This window comes from Microcaecilia unicolor, chromosome 14 (genome assembly GCF_901765095.1).
Source record: "Microcaecilia unicolor chromosome 14, aMicUni1.1, whole genome shotgun sequence".
Lineage (NCBI taxonomy): Eukaryota > Metazoa > Chordata > Amphibia > Gymnophiona > Siphonopidae > Microcaecilia > Microcaecilia unicolor.
In genome coordinates this window covers 49198570-49210634 of record NC_044044.1, presented here as the reverse complement: position 1 = coordinate 49210634, position 12065 = coordinate 49198570, and the positions used below count along the sequence as shown (strand labels likewise).

Sequence of the window (12065 nt, the reverse complement as noted above, 5' to 3'; positions counted from 1 at the left end):
TTGCATTTTGCTCAGGAGAACCAGGGCTTTTTTTGCGGAGGTACTGAGTACCGGCACCTTTTCCATTGTCTGCTAAAATTGACCCATGCCCCCCCCCCCCCCCCAAGTTTTAATAAAAGAGCTCAGGCTCTACACAACAATTCTGCCTTGTCATAGATTCTGTGACTGCTTGCAGGGGGCCTGGCTATTGTGGGGTGGGTCCGTGATCACCCCACCCCTGAAAGGTGGCCTGGCATTTGAGTACTGGCACCTTTTCCATTATCTGCTAATATTGACCCATGCCCCCCCCCCCCCCCCAAGTTTTAATAAAAGACCTCAGGCTCTACACAACAATTCTGCCATGTCATAGATTCTGTGACTGGTTGCAGGGGGCCTGGATATTGGAGGGGGGGGAGGGAGGCTGAATATTGTGGGGTGGGTCTCTCAGTGATCACTCTCCAACCCAGATAGCCTGGCATTTGAGTACTGGCACCTTTTTTAATAGAAAAAACCAATCGCTTGGGAAAGAGAGGAAGCTATGAGCCTTGTGCTTAAGTGACTGACTGGCACACCGGGGGGGGGGGGGGGGGGGGGGGGGGTTGAATGCATGCTGAGATTGACAGCTGGAAAAGGAAATATCAGAATGAACTGTTGGTTTGAAACAAAAGAAAAAAATAACAGTTCATGTCCTCATTTCCAGTTCCTTAATATTCCCTTTACCCGCCTCCCTCTTGCCCTAGCCAGTGGTTCCCAAACCTGGTCCTGGCCACATATCCGATAATTCGATATTGTCATCCATGTATTTCATGTAACACCAATTGTTTCTATTACTCTTATGTTTGCAGATGTAGCGAGGGCCATCCAACTGAGGAAACTTTTTTTTTTCAATTTTAGCGCCTGCTGATAGCTGCAAGGATTAATTTTTAAAAAATGTATTATCAAGTACCATGGGAAGAGTTATTCCTTTGTGTTTATCCACTTCATTTAGAATCTTTTCTTGCCGATTAGGGCTTCCTCTTTGTCTAATTGACCTTAATATTTCCACTAACCTTATATGGGGGATTAATTTAAATGTCTGCTGCAGAGCACTATAATTGGAAAAAGATAGTTCTAATTTTTGTTACTTGTCAGAGGCAGTTGGTGGTCATTCGATATATTTCTATCATTTTTTAATTTATGGTATACTCTACTGCTTAAAAAAAATTGTTATATAAATCTGTATTATAACATTACCAGGGGCGGCCCAAGGCAACATGCCACCACCCTCCCTGAGCTGAGATGCGACTCCCCCCCCCCCCAGGCCAAGTTCTAGCATCTCCCCTTATTAAATTTGCTGACGACACAAAGTTATTCAAAGTTGTTAAATCAGAATAGTGGAAAAATTACAAGAGGGCCTTATGAAACTGGGAGACTGTAGTAGCAACATTTCATGTGGAATCTCCAGTAGTATCTATTTTATTTTTGTTATATTTGTGCCCCGCGCTTTCCCACTCATGGCAGGCTCGATGTGGCTTACATGCGGCGGTGGAGGGTTGGGTGACTTGCCCAGAGTCGCAGGGGGCTGCCTGTGCCTGAGGTGGGAGTCGAACTCAGTTCCTCAGTTCCCCTGGACCAAGGTCCACCACCCTAACTACTAGGCCACTCCTCCACTCCATAAAGGGAATAAAGGGTTGCAGACTAAAGTGAATAAGAGCAAGGAAAGGAGCAACAGCAAGCAGAAGGTACACCAATAAAGAAAAGTCCTAAAAGGGGAGAGGGGGAGCGAAATGTTTTTGTCAGCAGTGACAATCCTGCCCAGGTACCCTTCAGTCAGTAGGTAGCTGAGATTCTGTATCTTTGCCAGGAAGGCCATGCCAGCCCCCCAGCCAAAACTGGCTAACTTACTGGACCCTCACCTGCGCATCGGGCCCTTAGTCTTACAGTTGAATCACATTGTACCATTAAGTCCTGTGACAGGGACCCTCAGGTTTTTCACAGACAGTCCCATGTAAACATTGTTCTTTTATGATATCAGTGTGACATCACTACTATCTGCCATTGGGATTAAATAAGTTCAGTAGGTTTGTGAAAGAATTCTAGAGTAGATGGGGGTGTGTATGTGTTAAGTACCAAATAGTACTTATTTATTTTGTGACTACATTTTCAGGTTTCAGTTTTCTTATATATTTTTTAATGCTGTAACCCAGGTCTTATTCTCATACCAGTGTCCTGGGCACCGACTACCTCTCAGGATTGGGCACCCTTGACCTAGGCCACAAAGTTCCTAACACAATTTCCCAACTTCCTTTTTAACTACTGAGCTGGGCGCAGGCCGGGGCCAGACTTACTCTGGAAGGCTGTAGGGTGTTAAAACCTGGTCTTTCACTGTTTGTCACTTTTCTTTGATCGTCCGGGAGTAAAGTAATTTTACTCTCACTCAAAGAAAAGACTGTAGTCCAGGTTTTTATGAAACAGGAATTTTACTGAAAAATACTGCAACAGGCAGTTGAAATCCATCTGGAATAAACAAGTCAATGTGTACTCCAACTTGATATCTTTGCACAAATTAATCACAAGCCAACTTGGGGACTTGGTGTAAATCTTCTAGTTCAATATGTAGATTCTGCAGTGTGTTAGATATTGTCAAACTACATTGATTTAAAAGGCCTCACAGAGCTCCTAGACTATGACCATCTATGGGAGCTTAAACGGATCTGTACAGGTCCTCTGTTCATCATCGGCCAAAAACCTTGTGTGGTGTTTTAATATCCTTCACACAGTTACACAAGGATCAAATGCACTGCTTGATCTCAAGTTTCACTCTCAGTGTTTACACTCTTAACAAACTGCTCTACATAGTAATACAGTGAATATATAGGGTTCGAAAGAACACTTATCTTTCAAACTGCCAGCACTTAGGAAATTCTACGATCCCGACTCGTTCTTTTTCATCCAGTGGAAATCAATGTAGTTTGACAATATCTAACGATTGTATATTTCCACACCCTAGATATTCTTTATATATTTTAGTGGATTCTACAGTATGTACATATGCACAGCTCCTCCTGTCCATACCCATCCCTTCTGCGTGAAACGGTCTGAGGTTGTGCCTGCAGCATTGGTGCACTAAGCAATCTCCACTCTGGATCAGACCTCCCTGTCTGCCCACTCTCTCCCCTTTCTGTGCTACTACCTTGGACTCCAAATAGGTTCATTCCTGTTCTTGCTCCCAGGCTGGATTTCCCTACTTCCCACCTGTAGCACTCCTCCACGTCACGGTTAATGCCGATACTGGCAGAAAGCTCCTCTTTGTTCTGCCTTAATTTCTTGAACCCATCCAGGAAACCCCCTCTTCACAAGGGTCCGAGGGGGGGTAGAAGCAACCAAAGACCATGTGTTCTTTTTAGCATATGCCTTTTATGTCTTTGTTAAAAAAAAAAAAAAAAAACTCCTTGTTTTATTAGTCATTACGTTTCATATTCTTATAATAAGTCGCATATATTTTTATGCATTGTCATTTTCTATGCATTGTAATTGTATACTCTTTAGATTGTAAGCTCTCTTGAGCAGGGACTGTCCTTCCCCATGTTTTAACTTGTACAGCGCTGCGTAACCCTTGTAGCGCTATAGAAATGCTAAGTAGTAGTAGTAGACTGGGCATCCAAAAGGCAGATGACATTTAATGTGAGCAAGTGCAAAGTGATGCATGTGGGAAAGAGGAACCCAAACTACAGCTACGTAATGCAAGGTTCCACATTAGGAGCCACCAACCAGGAAAAGGATCTAGGTATCATTGTTGACGATATGTTGAACCCTCTGCGGTGGTGAAGAAAGCAAATAGAATGTTAGGTATTATTAAGAAAGGAATGGAAAACAAAATTGAGGACATTATAATGCCTTTGTATTCATGGTGTGACCGCACCTTGAATACTGTGTGCAATTCTGATCACCGCATCTCAAAAAAGATACAGTGGAATTGGAAGAGGTACAGAGAAGGGTGACAACAATGATAAAGGGATGGGACAACTTCCCTATAAGGAAAGGCTGAAGCGGCTAGGGCTCTTCAGCTTGGAGAAAATTGGATGGGGGGGGGAGATATGATAGAGGTATATAAAATAATGAGTGGAACGGGTAGATGTAAATCGCTTGTTTACTCTTTCCAAAAATCCTAGGACTAGGGGGCATGCAATGAAGATTCAAAGTAGTAAATTTAAAACATATTTAAGAAAGTATTTCTTCACTCAAATGTGTAATTAAACTCTGTAATTTGTTGCCAGAGAATGTGGTAAAAGCAGTTAGCTTTGTAAGGTTTAAAAAAAAGTTGGGATGTCTTCCTAAAACGAAAAGTCCATAAGACATTATTAAGACGGACTTGGGGAAATCCACTGCTTATTTCTAGGATAACCAGCATAAAATGTAATGTACTGTTTTGGTATCCTGCCAGGTACTTGTGACCTGAATTGGCCACTATTGGAAACAAGATACTGGGCTTGATGGACCTTCAGTCTGTCCCAGTATGGCAAGCTTATGATCTGTTCTGTACTTTTTATCACTTTTCTCACGTTTTTTTCTACACGCATACCAGTTTGGCTATATGCTTTTCGAGGCAATTCAAAATGCATACAGTACTAAAGGTGCAGCTGTAACAAATTTCAAACTCTCGTTTTGAGCGAGCCACTCCCTTATTAATGAAATTACATTACCCACCCACCCACCCCCACCCCCATTAAAGTCAAGATCTCATCCAAGCTGTTTACCTTCATATATCAAATTCTTCATGGACTGACTTCTGATTATATGAACCATTTAATAGAAATATCTTCACATAAACAGGCTCTTTTACTTCGACCACCAAACTTTAAAAACATAGTATACAAATCAGTTCTATCTGTTGCTTTCACTTATGTTGGAACTCTCATCCAGACTACTTACAATTCCGTCAACTGTTGAAATCCAATTTCTATTCAAATTTATTTCATACTTCATCTTATTAGTCTATACTGTAGCGAACAGGTGACAATTCCAGTTGTCTATTTTTGTGACTCTAAAAGTATGTACGATATTAGCAGTTCATTTATGAATCTATCAGTATGTACAGATACTCTCTAATTCTTAGCCACTATGGTATACTATTTCAATATTGTGCATCTTTAATCTAATCTGTAAACCACATTTAACTGGAGCCTATTTTCAGAAGAATGTGGGATATAAATGTCATAATAATTGGACAGATCTCTCTTGTCGTCCCCCTTCTCCTTCACCGCTAACTCCAGGCTTCATCCCTTTTCCCTCGAGACACCTTATGCCTGGAATAGACTTCCTGAGCCTGTACGTCTAGCTCCATCTCTACCTTTTTTCAAATCTGTGCTGAAAACTCACCTTTTCACCACTGCTTTTGGCTCCTAACCACTACTCAATTACCTCCCCTTGTTCCATCTCACCCTGTACTTCCTTCGCCCTTAATTGTCTTGTCTGTCTATTATTTTTAGATTGTAAGCTCTATTGAGCAGGGACTGTCTATGTCAGGTGTTCAGCGCTGCGTGCGTCTGGTAGCGCTCTACAAATGTTAATAATAGCCTATTAGTTAGAGTAGTGGCCTGAGAACTAAGGTATCTTGGATTCCAATCCCACTGTTGTTTGTGCTCTTAACACTCCATTGCCCTTAAATACAAACAGGTCCCAATGCAATACAACTATAGAAGCCTTTTTACTTTTCCCTTGCTAGCCTTACTTCTGATACTGTAAGAATTGTTGGAAAAATCTGCAATAAACCATTACAGTAAGGGGATATGCACTGAACACCAAATTTCTCCCGCTGTTAAAAAAAACCCAAAATGGAGAAAGGTGTAGCACAGGAGCAAAGGGGTCATCAGACAGGATGTGCAGTTCTTTACCTCAGATGACCGAAGTTCCCTGGTGGTGCAAATGGGCCCCTGGACCTCCCTGCACAAATCCTTCAGGACCCCAGTGGATCTCCAAACCCTCTTTCTTGAGTCCACAAAAAAAAATAATGGTGGCTTAAGAAGATCCCCTCCCCTTCCAAACCCCACAAAAAACCCTGTGGTGCCAAAATAGACCCTCCGACCCCTCATCCCCACCCGTCTCTAAAGTTGGGAAGCAGAAGCAATAGCAACTCACTGAAGACAGGCGTGAGTTGCTATTGCTTCTGCCCATTTGCACCACCAGGGAACTTCGGTCATCTGAGATAAAGAACTGCACATCATGTCTGATGACCCCTTTGCTAGCGCCCGTTTCATTGCCTACCGTGGGATACAAAAGTCAATGTTTCCAACTTTGCAAGCTATTGTGTAAAGGGGCAGACCGACCCCCAGCAGTATATCCCAATGTGTACAAAATAGAAGCACCTACCCCCTTAGCAGTACACATTGGGATATACTGCTGGGGGTCGGTCTGCCCCTTTACACAATAGCTTGCAAAGTTGGAAACACTGACTTTTGTATTCCACGTTATCCTGAACAAGCTCAGGTTCAATGTGGCTTACATTCAAGAAAAACATCTACAGTCAGATAATTATAACATTTTAACATATTAGGAAATCCGCCAAAACACGGAGAACTCGAACACCCCACGGTAGAAACAATGTAACAAAAAAAGTTTTCTGGCATCCTTGGTCGCTCTCCCACTTTTTTTGTTAACATATTAGGAATAAATTTGTGTGTATCATGAAGCCAGGATAGAATATTGGTTACTAGTATAAAAGGCCCGTTTCGGTAGGCAATGAAACGGGCGCTAGCAAGGTAATCCCCCACTCCCTCCCTTCCGAGTGCCAGACCCCCCCTCCCTCCGATTACAACACCCCCCCTCCGCGTAACTGACCCCTGGACCCCCCCTGCCGTGAACCTCTCGACCCCCCCTTCCCGCAGAAAACCCTCCCCCGCCGGCGTCGCGTACCTGTGCTGAAGACAGCCAAAGAGTTCTTCTCGTCTGCGCTGGCGATGCTTGTTGAATGATCATCTGTTGAAGTTTCTGTGTGAGCGTCTGGTGTCAGACACACGCACAGAAACTGGAACAGATGATCATTACTTAAGCAACGCCCCGGCGCAGCCGAGAAGAGAAATTTGGCTGTCTTCAGCACAGGTACACGATGCCGGCGGGGGAGGGTTTTCTGCAGGATGGGGAGGTGGGGTCGAGAGGTTCGCAGCAGGGGGGTCCAGGGATCATTTACGCGTAGGGGGGTGTTGAAATCGGAGGGAGGGGGAGTCTTGAACTCCACGTGAGGGGGCCTTGAACAGGATGGGATGTGTGTGGGGGGGGGGGGGGGGGGGGTTGATGTTGTTGGGGTGTGGGGGGTGCTTTGTTGATGCGCCGGGGGGGGGGGGTTCTATGTTGCAGGTAGCGGCGCACTGACAGCTGATTCCCAGGCAGGAAAATACTCCTCCCCTTGCCTTGGAATCAGCTGTCAGTGACGTTACTGTCGTCAGAGCGTTCTAAGCTGCCTAGCAGACCACCTCCGAGGGAGCCACGGTCCCAGGCAGGTTAGAATGTTGGAGGTGTGTATTATTATATAGGATCTTGAAAAGAGAGACAGCGGCATTAGTTTATTGTTTTTTTGATAAGATATGTAGTTAATAGAAAAGCCTTTAGTAATTTATGGAATCTCACCTTAATTGCTTGGGTAGAGAAGTCCAAAGTCTGGTACTCTGATATGTGAAGCCTGCAACAAGGATTGATTTATAAAGAAAGACCTTTGCAGTTTGGAAAGGGAAAGTGAATGGGACTTGATACACCGCCTTTCTGTGGTTTTTGCAACTACATTCAAAGCGGTTTACATATATTCAGGTACTTATTTTGTACCTGGGGCAATAGAGGGTTAAGTGACTTGCCCAGAGTCACAAGGAGCTGCAGTGGGAATCGAACTCAGTCCCCCAGGATCAAAGTCCACTGCACTAACCACTAGGCTACTCCTCCACTCATTCCACCAATAAGAGCCAACCTCATCAGTGATGTCACAATGGCTTGATTGCCTGATACTTGGCTCACTTCTGATATTGGGTTTCAGTGTTGCCAGGTGGGCGGTTTTACCGCCCAATTGGGCGGTTTTCTGCGACCCGCCGCGGGAAATTTTTGCCCGTGGCGGGTTGCGGTTTTTTGGTCGGTTTTTTAGGCTTCCGGGCGGCTTTTTGGGCGGCTTTTTGATTTTTTTCGGCCGCGGGGGGCGGGGTTAGTGACGTTTTTGGGCGGGGTTAGTGACGTTTTGGGCGGGGCCGATGACGTGGGAGGCGGGGCCGATGACGTGGGAGGCGGGGCTGATGACGTGGGAGGCGGGGCCGGTGACGGCGGGGGCGGGGCCGGTGACGCGGGGGTGGGGGTGTCAGGGGCGGGGTTTGTGTTTGGGCGGGTTTTGGGCTGGTTTCTGGCCTGGATTGGGCTGGAAAAAAAATTTCTACCTGGCAACCCTGTTGGGTTTGTCATAAGGGAAAGGGAACTGGGACTTGATATACCGCCTTTCTGAGGTTTTTGCAACTACATTCAAAGCGGTTTACATATATTCAGGTACTTATTTTGTACCTGGGGCAATGGAGGTTTAAGTGACTTGCCCAGAGGCACAAGGAGCTGCAGTGGGAATCGAACCCAGTTCCCCAGGATCAAAGTCCGCTGCAGGCTACTCCTGGATAATGGAGCATGAAGTATTCCCTAGATGTTTTTACTGTATTATGTGAAGGTAAATCCAATTAGTTGTTGCACATACGAGAGTGATAAACCATATATGATCTGGTAAAGTTGCGCATATTTTAAAGGTGTTCCTAGGGTTTACGGGAAGCCAGTGAAATTTTAACGAGAGGGGAAGCCTTCTCAAAGCAAGGAGCACTGCATACAAGGCGAACAGCGGTAGTTTGTGCTGTTTGTAATTTTTTAAAGGAGATTTTAATATCCACATATATGGCATTACAATAATTAAATATGGATAGTATCAGAGATTGGGTGATGGTGCAAAGTGTGGGGCTTGGGAAGAAAGGGCGCAACCTTTTTAACTTCTAGTGTATGGAAGACGCTTTGAGACCTGAGCTTCGAATGATAAATGCTGGTCAATGGTGATGCCCAAGATTTTCATCGATTGATCTAAGGCAGGTGATGTGTTGTCAATAATGAAGTTTTTTTATTGAAATGGGTTGATAGGGGTTCGTAAGTATGAGGAACGTTTCCCGATTTAATCAGGCTGGAAGTGATATTTTCAATAGTGCACTGGGAAAAAGCTCGAAGAGACCTTCTCTTCTATGGGAAAACATTTAAAAGGCAGTTAAGTAGCACTATTTTAAGAATATATTTGCACTTTATTTAAATAAAGGTAATTCAGTTAGAGACTTAAAAAAAATTACTCATCGTTCCTAATCAGCACTGGATCTCTGAAAACAGCTTTTGCTTTGTGGATGTTAAGCACTCAGGAAGCAGCATTTCAAAAACAAAGGCAGTGTGATACGTACACAGTTGAAGTATTACATTTTTCTTCTAAAACAGGCTTGTCCAACTTTTTTTTTTCTTTTAATTGGGGGGCCACATTTAATATTTTGTAATGTTCGGAAGGCCAAGACACGCATGTGGGCGCTTGAGTACACTCACACTCTCTCTTCCATGCCGCCCTGCCTTCACCCATTCTCTCATATAATATATCGCCCCTGCCTTCACCTATCCTCTCTCTCTATATATATATATCCACCCCCCCCCGCCCGCATTCACCCATTCTCTTGCTCTTCACCCAAAAACCCCTCCGCTTTGATGGACACTTGCTTCCATGAATGGCCCACAGAAGCTCCGGGTGAAGTCCTCCCATAGGATTTGCTTCTCTGCCACGACTGGTTTCGCCACGAGGTTGAGCCATGTGGCACCATAAGTTGAGGTTGGTCTTGTGGTATTGTCTCTCGATACCATGGGATCAGCCTCAGCTTCTGGTGCCGTGCGGCTCAAGTTCCCAGTTAGACCAGTCTCGGCAGAGAAACAGGTCCTATCGGATGACTTCACCCAGAGCTTCTATGGGCAAAGGAAATGAGGGTTGGTGAACCGAGTTCTGGCCCATGGGCTGGACTAGCCTGTTGTAAAACAATGCAAAAAAGCTTCACCTTTTTTGTTTATTGTAGAGGATTGCTTGGCTGGCAGGCTGTCCTGTAATCCTTTGTACTTTGGATCTGTTTTCTGCTGAGTCAGCCAGCCGGTGGAGTGGGGGAAGGCAGCAGAAAGATGTCTTAAGGATCTGCCAGTGCCAACTTGAATTTTGCAATAAACATCACAGCAAGGCTGAAAAGTGGTTTTCCATAGAAGTATGTTTTGTGCAAGTAGAGGGAGGGCAAATCCTAACCAGAGTTGAAAAGGCTTCAGAAATCTTGTGTCATCTGTGATTACTTTGTGAATGCCAAGTGTACATTGCCTAGATACATACAGGTCATGTTTCAAGTAGCTTACCTGGCTAGGTTTGGAAGTTAGGTGGGTATACATATCTGTCCGAGTTCACAGGACACAAATTTAGCTGTTCAGAAAAGTGGCAGCTCTGGAAGCATTCCTGGTCTAGGTTTTCAATTTAACTAGTCAACATGGATTGTCAGTAGTAATGAGCTAAATCTAGCCAGACAACTCACTCAAATCTTGCTGGACAAGGTTTCGCTGGCTAGACTTGGAAACATTTGCTGCTGCAAAACCGGTTAGTTTTCACTGAAAGTCTGGCTAAAGGTCACTTAGAGGCATATTTTCAAAACTTTGGAAGGCTAAGTGCTTTGAAAATGAGCCCCTTAGTTATCTTTGACCCTCAGCAGCTTATTGGAGCTCACAGTGCCCCATGCTTGGCAGCTGCATTAACACCTCATAGTAACATAGTAGATGACGGCAGAAAAAGACCTGCATGGTCCATCCAGTCTGCCCAACAACACAACTCCATGTGTGCTACTTTTACATATAAGTCTGCCCAGCACTAGCCCCGCCTCCCAACCACCGGCTCTGGCATAGACCGTATAAGTCTGCCCCGCACTATCCCCGCCTCCCAACCTCCAGCCCCACCTCCCACTACCGGCTCTGCTATCCAATCTCGGTTAAGCTCCTGAGGATCCTTTCTAAAGGGGAGCTGTGTACTGACTGGCTCTGATTCACAATCACAAAATCATCATCTGGTCATAGAACACTTTATTTGTCATCAAAACGTACAAGGTCAGTGTCAGCTGTTAAAAGGTCATCTGGAACAAAGATTCACTGTGCTGAGCACCCACTGCCCTAAGAGAAGTGTGTTAAGGTACAAAACCTCAACTGCCTTCAACACAGGAGCAAAATAGCCCATATAAAAACATATTCATCTGCGAGCAAAGGCTGCCCAATAGTAAGAGAGAAGATATGCCAAGTTAAGAAGAGCTAATCTCAAAATTTAACACCACTGTAGAGTCTTAACAGATCTAGATTTTGCCATTTATGGATCTGTCTGGGAAAACTCATGCCTGTCTCTCCCTAACTGTGGTTCACTACAATATGCATGAGACTGATGTCCATTACATGTGAAAATGCCTGTATATGAGGGACTCCTGATAAGGCAATCAGATGCAACCATCTTCCATATCTCAGTATGAGACTGTATTTTATTTGGGTTGGTTTAGTACAAAGGTCCTTGCCTCTTAGCATTTGAATAAGCTGCTCATCCTCTCCCAGCAGTATAAGGAAATGCGATATGACTTCTAGATGAGCTTGACTTCAGCGCAAGTTACAAAACCTCACAGTGAAGTGAAATCAAACCAGGTGACAGCGATGCTACAGAATACAGGAAATGAGGAGCCCCAGCATGCTGTTGTTATTCGAAGCTTATAACATATTTACGGACGTAGTACATTAGGCTCCTTGTTCAGTTGTAAGTAGAAGGGCAGGAGGAGGAAGAGAGTAAAGTTTCAACAGGATGATGAGCGGTTGCACATGGTTCGTCCTCCGGCCTGCATTGATATTAACGGAACTGAAGTGGGCTAATCCTCAGTCCAATGACGTCTTTTCCAATCTCCGTCGCCTAGGAATACAGGGAAGAAACATATCGAACTCTGTTAAGTGACTTGGATTACTAGGCAGACAGGAGGGACCAGCTGGTCTTTTTGTCTGCCCTCGTTCATCATGCTGCTGTGTAAAGTTTA

General features: G+C 44.5%; 1 protein-coding gene across 1 annotated transcript in view; it reads right to left on the bottom strand.

The window, feature by feature from the left end:
* Positions 1-11068: 11068 nt before the first annotated feature.
* Positions 11069-12065, bottom strand: part of COPA (coatomer protein complex subunit alpha) — a 72699-nt gene continuing 71702 nt past the window's right edge. The window contains exon 33 of the mRNA XM_030186392.1: positions 11069-11944. Within this exon, the coding sequence (XP_030042252.1) occupies positions 11885-11944 (60 nt within the window). The 3' untranslated portion in view covers positions 11069-11884. The remainder of the gene's footprint in view (positions 11945-12065) is intronic.